Source organism: Megalops cyprinoides, chromosome 16, assembly GCF_013368585.1.
Source record: "Megalops cyprinoides isolate fMegCyp1 chromosome 16, fMegCyp1.pri, whole genome shotgun sequence".
NCBI lineage: Eukaryota > Metazoa > Chordata > Actinopteri > Elopiformes > Megalopidae > Megalops > Megalops cyprinoides.
The window spans coordinates 13,686,745-13,699,593 of record NC_050598.1 but is presented as its reverse complement, the minus strand read 5'-3'; the positions used below and the strand labels follow the sequence as shown (position 1 = coordinate 13,699,593).

Sequence of the window (12,849 nt, the reverse complement as noted above, 5' to 3'; positions counted from 1 at the left end):
ATAATGGTACAGCTTTCACAACACATGTCTGAGGGACACCATCCCTGATGTCCTTGAAACTGTCATTTGCTTTGCTGTGAAGAAGTGGGGTTTCTCCTTCTGAGAGGAAACCAGAGTAACATTGATTTTTGGGAAGTGGGGGTGGGGTATAGTTTAGTTAACACAAAATTCGTTGAGTCTGACATGAATGAGATGTTTGTTTTCTTTTTTTAATCTATTTTGAACTTTTTTTTTTTCATATTTTGCAAGATCTCTGATGCTATCCAGGTTATATTAAACTACAAGACATTATCTTTAAAGTTTGGAATGTAGATTTATACTATACCATTAAGGGCCAAGTGTATGTTGGCTGCTCTGTTTTTTTATTATTCACTTTTGATACTGTGAAAAATCTTTCGTCCTGAAAGATTAAAACAATACAGTTTTGACAAAAGACAAAAGTGTGGTGTTTGTTTTCTCACTTAGTTTATTTAACCTTAACTGATTCCTTTGACTACAGATGCTTTAACACAGTGCGCTTAAGGCTTGCATTTTTGCAGGTCATTTTGCAGTTTTGTTCGAGTTTTAATTAATGGTTACAAAATTATGTTGTATGCTAGAAAAGAATGGTTTAAAACGAAAGCTTACATGTACTTGACAGTATACGAACTGGATACGAATGTATCGTTACAACTTCAGTTTTACATTATACACATAAATATCCGACTCGATCGAGTTCCCCACCCAAACTGCGTACATGAACAATTTGTTGGTTTATAGTGTACTACAAATTGGTTCCCGCAGGGTATCTGTACTTTCGCCAATCGTTAAACTAACTGCGCTGTCTAAAGTAGTCGTGAACGTTACCACAAACCAGGTAAGATGGAATCTGCAGACTACACCAGCGGAGCTGTCTGTCACTCAAGTACTTCACACAGCAGGCAGCTGGGTTTCAGCTAGCGAGTAAGGTTTTGCCTTCCTGGCCAGTCGTGAATATAATTCCGTTTGTTTTGGTGAAGACCAGACAGGCACCTCTGTGGCTTCCGCAGTCACAATTTTGTCTCTGCCATTGCTGAAGCTACATTTTTTTTTCTGTTTTGCTGCTCAGTATGAATAGTGTTGAAGGGTTGTGGTCTAAATCTGAACATTCATAGTCAGTATAGGAACCATAGACCTGAGCTATTCTTTTCAGATCAGTGGTTCCTAAGTATTATGTATATGCATATTGCCACGTGTAGCTCAGGTGTGGTATTCCTAAGCATTCAGCCTCTACGTTCCTTCCCTTCTCGTTCCAGGAGGTTTCTTGATGGAGGACGAAAGAACCGTACAGGGTGAATACATGGATTCGTCACGATGGTCAGAACGTCTGTGTTAAATACATGGTCATGATAAAAGTCCTGCTGTGGTAAAGGGTTCGTATGTATTTGCACATGCGCGCAAAAGGAGCCTAAACCATAGAATTTCAAAATTAATTAAAGTTGCTAAGACATTTATGCAAATGGAATGCCATACCACGTGTCACTCAATTGTTTCAGCGGTTGAAATGATAAAACCAGAATGATTAAAAAAGATTATCGTATTCTTTCCGCTCCACTATCGGTTAAAACTTAAACATCGGCGTCCTAATTAAATTACAACGTCGCCCTGAGAATGCCCTTGCTCCATTTTCAAATACTCTGTTTGAGCCTCCTCAGCCACCGTAGCAGTGTCGAAAAAGACATGCGACGGCAATGACGTCTGTTTGCCAAACGCGAGATGAGTGAGAACTACGTAGCTACATTGTAGCAACTTACATCAACGCCTTTCCACAACAAAGGCGATATATTTTACAGTAATTCTTTCTACTCAAATTCTACAAAATATAATGGAATCGGAGAACAAAGCTAGAAAGGTAAGGTAAATTAATTAGCTAACCTGAACTAAATTGACAGTAGCAAGTCTCGGCTGGGTCGCCTAGCTAGCTGTACACACGTTCACCGACTTTTCCTAAACATTTTATTTTCGAAGTATTATCACAACACCCAGGTAATCGACTAGCTAGCTAGCTGGTCAGTAACTAACTTTCTGTAATGATTTCGCTATTCGAAACTGAGTCTGACAGACGTGATCTAGCTATGTTGCTAGATAGCCTATGTCTCTAATGTTAGCTGAAGTTGTGTTTGTGGGACCACGCTAGTTGATAAAGCACCATTCATAATGTACTAGAAATTGTTGCCCTTTAGTGTGCTGATGTATTGTCATCACTACGTTCTTCAGTTGCCAGTACTCATCAACGGTAACGAGACATAACGAAAATAAGTGGGGGAGCTAAAACGGTACACCAAACAAAGGCTAGCGATGTGTTTCCTTATAATAACGTTAAGACGTCATATTATTGAAAGAACCAGTGCAAAACAGTACACAACAGAACAAGATATTCATTTGTCAAAAGAGTTTCTTTGGGACGGGCTATTATCGTTGGGTGGTGTTCGTAAAAATATTGGATTTTTTTCATATTTAGATTTACAACTCAAATAAACCTTGATTTTTATGACAAATGAGTTCTATAGATTTTTGTCAGCAAGTATTAGGACCAGTCTTTTGAAGTGTCCATCTGTTTTTCCTCTGATTAGGTACACTTTTTCTCACTTTTTTATGAATTTTCAATGACGATGTATGTGTATAAATGTAATGATAGCCATAGGTTCATAATGTCTCATTCTGGGTTTTGTTGATTGAATTCATTGAAATAACCTCAGGAATGAGAAGCCACTCTTGCTAAGCGTGTCATCTAACTGGCAACAGCAATGGTAATAATGATAATAATTATATCGCCTTAATGTCCAACAGAGGGTACATTTGGAGGAAGAAGAGAAGCCAGGGTCGGAGGGGTCAGATGATGACGACTACGTGCCCTATGTACCTGTCAAGCAAAGGAAGCAGGAGATGGTAATAAAAAAAAATAAATCATTTCCATCTGGTTTAAAACATGGCACTCGTCCACTCAATGAAAGTCTGTACATGTTGTGCAAAATCTAACAAATGGTTCAATATGCACGAGGACAATCTATGAAAAGTTATCAGAACTAATTTGAACGCTGAGTATAATTTTCTGTAAGGTATTAGCAGAAGTTTCATACTGGCGAACAGAGCAGCGGCTAAAGGATAGTGTCCGACTGCGTGTAGTCTTTTAAAGATGCATCTCTGTTGCTTTTCCCCACTCTGACGTAAAAGGCAGTATATATTAGGAAGTTGGTTTGCGGTTGGGAAAGGGGTGATGAGAGGATTTTAAGCATCACGGGAGGGTGCTGGATGGGTCTGAGCGACTGCGCAGACGTGACGTCAGCGGCTCATTTGTGCGATGTGCATTCAGCTGCAGAAGCTGCTGCGGCTCCGGGGTAAGGGCCTGACGGAAGAGGAGCAGAAGGACAGCGGCGGCGAGCAGAGGGACGATGACGAAGGCATCGGCCCGCGCTCCAACGTCAGCCTGCTGGACCAGCACCAGCACCTCAAGGAGAAGGCAGAGGGTGGGGGACCGCTGACTCATTCATTATTTGTCTGTTTGTCTAACAGAAGCTTTTATCAGCAGCATCATGTCACTATGGCAAGATACAGCAAAAGCATAGATACAGAACAGACTGTAACACAGGACATAGGCTTTATGATGAAAATTAGCTGTACGTTACAAGCATGCAACCATTTTTTTTTTAAAAAACACTCACATAGGATGTAACAGTGATATTAATATAAAATAATGCCACCAGCTGTAAAGCCATCTTGTATTGCGTGGCTGTACACAGAATAGCTTGACACTGACATTGTTTTCTTTTTTCCTTATTTTTATTTGATGTGTGTTTCACCCGTTGCAGCACGAAAGGAGTCGGCGAAGGAGAAACAGCTGAAGGAGGAAGAGAAGATCTTGGAAAGCGTAGCTGAGGGGAGAGGTGAGTGAAGGGATCCCCTGTTAATTCTTTGTCTTCTCCCTGCTCTTTTCTCTTGCTCTCTCCTTCTTTCTCCAGTTCTCTCAGCCTACGCTTAGCAGCAGCAGAAATTAAATTCCCCCGAGGAAGGCCTCACGTGTGGTCTTTCCATCATGGTGAAGCGAAGGTTTTACACTAATGAAAGGCAGCAGCATAGACAGTCTTCTCTCTATCCCTCCATCTGCTGGAGTGTTCTGGTTATTTATAGATTATTTATGATTATAAGTAGCAGATCTATAATTCTATGACTTCAAGCTTTAATAAGTTGATTTCCATTACTTAATTTTGCACTGGTTAATATCAGTCCTTTATGCAGACTTGTAACTTTACAGTAATATCATGTCTTTCTGCAGACTCTCTTGCTCAGTCATAGCAATTTGCCCAGGCGCGCACACCTGAATGCTTTCAGCATTAAGTTGTATTACATTTAGTCATTTTCACTCCACCTCTCTCCCCACAGTCCCAACGAACTCTTTTTTTTCCAAGTTGAAATCTTAACTGGTGTAACTGGGTTGTTTTCTTTCTGTCAGCTTTGATGTCTGTGAAGGAGATGGCCAAGGGAATTACATACGACGATCCAATAAAAACAAGGTGAGCGATACATCCTAATGGGCGCTGCAGTACATTTAGATGCAGGCCTTCCCCTTCTTTATTTAGCTGTCCACTGACGGTCTGTTTGTCCACTGACGGTGTCATTCGTGGGAGTTTTGTCTGGCTTTGATAAGGTGTTAGCCTGTGGGTAAGAACAGAACCTCGCCGTTCTGCTGGAGATGGCATTTCTCCCTTTCTCTCAGGACAGATGATTTCCGTGTTATTTTTGATGAACTGTGGGCCATAACTGAAGTGCAGTCTGATTCTTAGTGAATGTAATGGACCCTACGTGCATGCTGGGTACCAGGAAACCTATCAACGGCCAGCATGGGCAGCAGTGTGGTGTAGTGGCTAAGCAGCATGGATGGTACTCTGAAGGTTGCAGACTTATATTCCCATCGGAGCACTGCCACGGTACTCTCTAGCAAGGCAGCGTATAATGGAAAGAGTGTACAGCTAAAGGCTTTGGACGGACATGGTTGAATAAGGGCACCTGCCAGTCAAAGAATTCACGCTAATGTCAAATGATTCGTTTTTGGTCAAATTCCTTATAGCAAGTCCTGATTCATCAAAACTTTCAGCAGCTGTCTAGCTATAAGGCAGTCTAGGTTATTGCTCCAGGCTGTTTGGTCTATCTGGGATGATTGCATCATCAGGATTTTCAAATTTTATCATTTGAAGAGCTCACCTCTTTTCTCCAATGGGCAGAAATATCTCTCTCCTTTTAAACTGAGCCCCAAGGCTACAATATTGCGCTCATAAATGAACTCTCATATTGCACACATCTCTTTCTGATGCCATTGCTCTGTCCCTGGCAGCTGGAGGGCCCCTCGGTACATCCTGAATATGCCCACGGCACGTCATGAACGCGTGCGGAAGAAGTACCACATCCTGGTGGAGGGGGAGGGCATCCCTCCGCCCATCAAGAGCTTCAGAGAGATGAAGTTCCCACAAGGTTAAGCATCGAAATGAATTCTGTGTGTGCGTGCGTGGTTGCGAATCTGTGTGTGTGTGCGCGCATATCTGTGCGTGCATGTGTGTGCATGCGTGTGTGTGTGTGTGTGTGTGTACCAGCATACGTCATTGAGACACACTGTGTCTGCTGTTCTTTGTTCGGAGCTCTTGATTCTGTCCTTTGTTGCGTTGAGCTATTAGTTGAAAACTAATCTAGACTTTGTCCTTTGTGGAAAAAATGCTGGAACTGTGTTCCTGTTACCACAATGGTGTGAGTAAAGGGATTTCATTCAGCTGTTTCTGTTCATTTGCAACTCCAGTCATTAATACAGACACATATTCAGCATAATTAGACATAATTACTTGTTCAATAGGGCCTAAAACAATTAAGGACCAATTACATTTAAGCCAGCTGTCCTTAATATTCTGTGATGTGGCATGCGTTAATACGAATACCTTAAACATCTTTACATTTAATACATGCTTTTACTTTGATTTAATATACATTTTAATAGTACCAGCACGCATCCAAGAACTTGTTTTTCCATAATGGATCCACAGCAGAGTTACTGTGAAGTTAAATAAGATTCAGTGCACTGTGACCTGTTCCTGCAGACTGAATTAATTGAAAGCGCAGAAGAGTAACAGCATGCGCAGTCGGTCTCTGGGCCCAGGTTTGAGAAACACGCGTCTGATTGATTTTCTGAAAGACTCTGCACAGCGAGAAACCGCATGTCACGTTTTCCCGCTCTAATGACATCGCAGGGGTAGTGATCAACGCAGACGTGCTTTTAGTTCAGACTGGCACCGTGTCAGGCATTGTTCACTTATTTCTGTTGCTTTTATCCTTGTACGGTACAGATAAAAGATAATACGGTACTTGTAAAGGTGCAGATGTGGGAATTACACGCGCAGAGACTTGAGATATCCTCTAACGGTGCTCATTTCCCTTCTACCCCTTTGTATATAGCAATATTGAAAGGGCTGAAAAAGAAAGGAATTGTTCATCCAACACCCATTCAGATCCAAGGCATCCCAACAATGTGAGTTACCAATTACCATGCCAATATTACTTGCACTATGATAGATTAAATAGTAGTCTGTAATATAGTCTTACTTCCGCATGTGGGTAATTGTCAATATTTAAAACTTAAATACTGTGTCCCATATTTTATGTACTTGTGATTCAGTGCTTTACTTTCTTGCTCTTTTGAATCTTCATATACTGACTTAGCTAGATTTGTACCAATGTCTGTATTTATATTCTTTCCAATTCTTATCTGAGTGTTGAGCTTGAAAGAGCTGTTCTGCAGGGAATTGCATATGGCTAAATATTATGGGTGTGTGTATGTGTTAATTTTTGTGTACACTTTGTGTGTGTGTGTAGTCTTTCAGGACGGGACATGATCGGGATTGCCTTCACCGGCTCAGGGAAGACCCTTGTGTTCACTCTTCCCATCATTATGTTCTCTCTGGAGCAAGAGAAGAGACTGCCTTTCTACAAGAGAGAAGGGCCCTATGGCCTCATCATCTGCCCATCTGTAAGTCTCATGAGGAGGGCCCTAAAGACCTGTCTCTCTACCCATAGGTCTTCTGTGAAGGGCCCTGCAGCCACATCTCTTCATTTGTAAATCTAATGGGAGGGGTCCTGTGACTTTATCATCTGTCCACCTTTAAGTTGGACACCTTTAGAACAGGGATGAAATATTTGATTATTCAGCCTGTCGACATTGAGATCATTAAGAACGTGCTTGGCATGGTAATTGTTACTATTTTGTTGTTATGGTTATGGTTGTTATTTTATAAAAACAGAAGAAAATGCAGTGCCAAAGAGCCCTGTGTGAACTAACAGGTTTGCTATTCATGATATTAATTTTCCATCCTGAAAGTGGATGTGAATACAGATGCTTTTGCGCTGAGTCATTGTTTACACAGAAGGAACTAGAGTTTCTTACAGGCCTCAGCAGGTTTACTCCCTCTACCCAGTACATTCAGGCAATGAACCGTTTCATCTGTGTCTGTAGATGGAGGGACGTCACACTCACAACCTCTCCTGTTGTTTTAAACATACTGCTCCATCCAGTTAACAGGAAAACTGAACCTGTTGTGTGTGACATGTGGATGTGAGTGGTGCCCGGCTGTGATTATGATCTCATCTTTTTAATTTGCAAAACAGACACCCTTATCCAGGGTGACTTACCTTTCAGTCACGCTTATACAGTTTGGTGAACCACCTGTGTTTGGAATCTCGCTCAAAGGGCGGATCAGCAGCATCAAACCCAGGCATCTCACACCGGCAGTTCTCTTGTCAGACGTCCTCCTCACCGACTCCGCTGTCTTTGCAGAGGGAGCTGGCGAGACAGACCCACAGCATCATCGAGTACTACTGCAAGCTCCTGGAGGAGGAGGGGGCGCCGCAGCTGCGCTGCGCCCTCTGCATCGGGGGCATGTCGGTCAAAGAGCAGATGGAGGTGGTCAAGCAGTAAGCGCGGTGCATCCTGGGAAGGTCGGTTGGGGTGTGGGCAGACGTGGGAGAGGCGCCTGACGAGTTTCCTGCGGTCTGTTTGTGCGTTAGCGGCGTACACATGATGGTGGCCACGCCCGGGCGGCTGATGGACCTGCTGCAGAAGAAGATGGTGAGCCTGGACATATGCCGCTACCTGGCTCTGGACGAGGCCGACAGGATGATCGACATGGGGTTCGAGGAGGACATCCGCACCATTTTCTCCTACTTCAAGGTGCCTAAAAGTGAAGAGAAGCTTCACACTAAACTGCGAAAGAAGTAAAGATGGTTGGAGATATCCCCCTGATTACAAATACCAGAATAGCATATTTTGATGCATTTCTATCTGAAAATAAAGCCACCCTCATTTCAAAAGGATTTCAGAAGGACTTTACAGAGCTTCTGGGTGAAATGTTATCATTTTTATATGGCAAAGGCAGGGATTTGTCATTTGCTTGTTTTTTTTTCAGCATGGGAGAGTGTTGAATTATTATCAGACTTGTTATTCAAGAGTGATGGTCTAATCATTAACCTTTTTTGGTAGAAGATTAGCTGAGAAGATTGAGATCTATGCACCAGCAAAGGCCCTTTTTTATATTTTCTGAGTTTTCTTGAAAGTACATGTGTTGTCTTTAATCTTAATGTGATAGGAAACTGTCTGTATGAGCCATGCTTTTCAGGAGCTCCACCCTTTTATGGACAGTAGTGTAAATGTATTTTTCGTCGTCTTCAGGGTCAGAGACAGACTTTGCTGTTCAGTGCCACCATGCCGAAGAAGATCCAGAACTTTGCCAAGAGTGCCCTGGTCAAGCCCATCACCATCAACGTCGGCAGGGCAGGAGCTGCCAGTTTGGACGTCATCCAGGTAAAGACCAGATGCACGCTGCTCAAGTTATGAGCATCTCCTTTGAGCAGGCTTTAAATTATGGATGGATACATCTTACCGCCTGCATCTGCCATAGAGTATCTGTGGTACAGTGCTGAGAACAGGCAGAAGAAAACCTTCGACTACTTGGAAAAAGAACATTCACATCAAGTTAAAGGGGTGTGCATCACTTATTATCTTTGCTAATTTCCTGAGCAGTTCTTAATCTTGCATCAAAATCCTCAGTCCATCACAGAGATTAAGTTTAAAACCAGCTCCCTTTGACTAAGCATTTTTCATGACCTCTTGTGTTGATGGCTTCAGACCACACATCTTTCAAATAGTGTGGAGGACTATATGTACCACCTGGATGGTGTTTTTAATAAATCAGAGAGCCAGTCCTAGAGAAGAGCTCCTCATCTTTAATCATCGTGTTTCTTCTGAGGTCTGGATTAGTGGGCAAGCTAGACACAGTGTCAGCCATGATGTCAGCATATGATACAACAGATCAGATTATAGATTTGCACCAGAGGTCCCCCTAAATGTTGCAGTGCAGGTGTGGGAAAGAGAGGGCTCTTCCTGTTCTTTTTTAAGATCTTCGCTGCTTGTAAAGGATTGATGCATAAATGACACAAAGCCGTAGTGGTGTGTGTATTTTGTATTTAGGAGAGCCACTGTGCTGGCTGTGGGCTGTTCAAACTGGGTATCTAAACTTGTTCAAAGTCAGCACTTCAAGAAGAGACACCTTTATACTACTTTTGGCCGATCAACAAAACTGAAGAGATTTATTTAATGCGATGCACTAATTTATATTACATTACATTATTGGCATTTAGCAGACTCTCTTATCCAGAGCAACCTTTAGGTTCCGAGTCCTGCTCCTTAACCACTGTGCTACAGTAATGATGTAATTATGTAAAAGTGTTTATATAAAACAACAGGAAGACTTTTTGTGGAAAAGAAAGATTGTGAATTTCTCTGCTGTTGGCTCACCTCAGGTCTTAGCTTAGTAAGAGATGCTTGGAGGTTAATTTCACCATCTTCCACTGAAGGAAATGTTTTGTTTGTGTACAGGAAGTGGAGTACGTGAAGGAGGAAGCTAAAATGGTGTACCTCCTAGAGTGCCTGCAGAAAACCCCGCCTCCTGTATGTACATGCAACTCTATATCGGTCGCATTTGTAAGTGTTGTGAATGTAAGCATACCAGCATGTCACACACATGGTTTGCTCTCAGGTCCTGATGTTTGCTGAGAAGAAGGCTGATGTGGACGCCATTCACGAGTATCTGCTGCTGAAGGGCGTAGAGGCGGTGGCCATTCATGGAGGGAAAGGTATGTGTACTCAGGGGCATGGCTCTAAGGCCCAGGTTCAGCCAAAGTGCAACACTTTTCCATTAAAGAAAGGCTCACTTTAGTTCACTGCTCAAGAAGTTCTTATGTGTTATGTTCAAAGTAGCTGGTGTAGGGCTGATTTGTACCCATGTGCTGGTACCCATAGAATCCAAAGAACGGGGGCCCCTAACCTCTGAATGCCCTTGTTTAAACGTGAGGAGTCACACACAGCGGGTGAAACATGACCCCTGATGGATTCTGTATGTATCTGCGCATTTTTTCATTTGCCTACAAACCAGTCTTACACCAGCTACATTGAACATAACACACCTCATGTGCAGGAATAGCACTAGTCAGACATTTTTCTGTCACAGCTGTGGTGTCATGTAGCTGTGTGTCAGTCTCCATTGATTCCGTATTTGGTTATAGAACATTGCTTATCGCTAAGCGTTACATTTACCTCGACGTGGAAGGTTGAAATAATGATCTAATGATTGGTGCCTGTCAGACCAAGAGGAGAGGACCAAAGCTATCGAAGCCTTCAAGGAGGGAAAGAAGGACGTGCTGGTGGCCACTGACGTCGCCTCCAAGGGTCTGGATTTCCCTGCCATCCAGCACGTTGTGAATTACGACATGCCGGAGGAGATTGAGAACTACGGTACGAATCCCCGCGGGCCCCACCAATTGGGCCATGTCTCGTCATGCACGTCCCGCCCCCTCCTGTAACTGTTTGTGGTCTCATTCAGTTTCCCCTTTTGTTTTTCAGTACACAAGCAGATGGCAGGGTGATGGTTCTGCTCGTGCAGCATGTTTCAGAGCGGTGAGGTGTGTCCATGCAGAAAGGCTAATTGTTGTTTTTGTGCTGCTCAGTCCACAGAATTGGTCGTACGGGACGATCAGGGAAGACGGGGATTGCCACCACGTTCATTAACAAGGGCTGCGGTAAGAGATATAAATACCCATAATGCCCTTACCTGTTGCACTTCTTCTATTACAGTCTGTAAATGCCACTGGAGTGCACTGGAACACGAACACACACACACACACACACACACACACACACACACAGAATGTCTGGTAAATTGAATTGAACTTCTACAAAGTACATTTTCCTCATCATTGCAGTAGGCCTTATTTCGACTGAAGTGCAGTTCCACATCTTCGATCTTCATGATTTTGTGGCTGTAGATCAGGTTTTGTGGCAGAATAAAGAGATGGAGACCCAAACAAAGCTTGTGCAACAGGCTGAAGTTTTAAATCATTTAATACCAGGGGTATGAACCCGTAACCATCCAGTGTCAGGTCATTGGTGCAGTGTCCACAAGCCATGCGTCATTTTTCACTGTCTGACGGGAAATGGTGACATCTTCTCTCCACAGATGAGTCCGTTCTGATGGACCTGAAGGCTCTGTTAATTGAGGCAAAGCAGAAGGTGCCGCCCGTGCTGCAGGTTCTCCAGACAGGCGATGAAACCATGTTGGACATTGGAGGTGAGAGCGCCCTCTGCTGGACTGGCCTGTCTCAGAGGACACGTACATGGTTTCTCTGCGTGTGGTGGAAACTGAGAAGTGATGTTTATTTGGTATTTATAAACCTGTGGTGATGCAGATGGTGACGGCAAAGGTTCACTTCCAGTTAGAACACATAGCTATAATATTTTAAACTTGCACCTGTAAAATAAAAATAGTTCCAAGAATAAATAATAAAAAGTTCTGCGTATACCGTACTTAAGTGGAGTTTGTGTGCATTCACAACACGCACAGATGCTTGACAAATATACACATGAATTCCCTCTCGCTTTTCTCTCGTTTCTTTTTTTTTCTTTTTGCTAACACCCCCCGTTGTGTGCGTCTGCCCTCAGGGGAGCGAGGCTGTACCTTCTGCGGAGGTCTGGGTCATCGTATCACAGACTGTCCCAAACTGGAGGCCATGCAGACCAAGCAGGTCACCAACATCGGCCGCAAAGACTACCTGGCTCACAGCTCGATGGACTTCTGACTGTGCTGGCTGAAAGGCTGTGCCAGGGCAACCTTTTTCACTTCGGCTCAGCCAGTGATCCACCGCAGAGTCCATTTCTTTTTCACCCTGCCGTGGAGTAATGTTGAAAGTAGCTGGAAAAAGGTCACCCTGTTTCAGAACCGTTTTTATTTGATGTGTATATATTTTTATAATTCTCCAAGCTTGCTCAGAGTAGCAGAGGTGTGTAACTGAAACATACTCTCTTAATTCTGTCATTTTTCTCTGTTAAAACATGTGAATGCCATTTTCCATGCTGATAGTATTCCGCAAGCATTGTGACATGTTCATGTGAAAGTGATGAAAATTTATTTCTCTCATTTGTATGGTATTTTTTGAAGTAACCCTCTACATTGATGTAATGTAAATAAAGTTACAAATACAAAAAGGGTCTGGTTTATATACTGTACACCCCTGTGGTCATCTGAAAGATGGTTTAAGATGTTTGTCTGGTGTCTGAAATGGCAGATATATTTCTCACAGGCGGCTTTTCTGCCCAGCAGAGGGGGAAGTGAAATGATTGTGCTCAGATTCAGACGATGGAAAGTCCCCACGAGGTAATCGGACATCGCACAGAAACCGGGCAGTTGAGGAATACAGTGAAAGTTAATTCGCTGTAAATTCAAATGAAACTGCTTTTTGTACACTCAT

The 12,849-nt window shown here is 43.0% G+C and overlaps 1 protein-coding gene across 1 annotated transcript; it reads left to right on the top strand.

The window, feature by feature from the left end:
* The first annotated feature begins 1,710 nt into the window (after nt 1-1,710).
* On the top strand, nt 1,711-12,485 carry LOC118790940 (probable ATP-dependent RNA helicase DDX41). The gene is made up of 17 exons (XM_036548085.1): nt 1,711-1,870; nt 2,809-2,907; nt 3,332-3,485; nt 3,828-3,902; nt 4,469-4,529; nt 5,348-5,484; nt 6,454-6,526; nt 6,871-7,024; nt 7,829-7,965; nt 8,059-8,221; nt 8,720-8,851; nt 9,926-9,997; nt 10,086-10,182; nt 10,691-10,840; nt 11,053-11,124; nt 11,562-11,672; nt 12,044-12,485. The coding sequence occupies exons 1-17, from the start codon at nt 1,844-1,846 to the stop codon at nt 12,178-12,180; spliced, it is 1,851 nt and encodes a 616-aa protein (XP_036403978.1). The 5' UTR covers nt 1,711-1,843; the 3' UTR covers nt 12,181-12,485.
* The last annotated feature ends 364 nt before the right edge of the window (nt 12,486-12,849 follow it).

Bases quoted from the DNA above. Each gene is read 5' to 3' on its own strand.
- LOC118790940 (XM_036548085.1), top strand. From the start codon at position 1,844: ATGGAATCGGAGAACAAAGCTAGAAAG. The intron at 7,025-7,828 runs GTAAGTCTCATG...CTGTCTTTGCAG, and splicing joins GCCTCATCATCTGCCCATCT to AGGGAGCTGGCGAGACAGAC. The intron at 8,852-9,925 runs GTAAAGACCAGA...GTTTGTGTACAG, and splicing joins CCAGTTTGGACGTCATCCAG to GAAGTGGAGTACGTGAAGGA.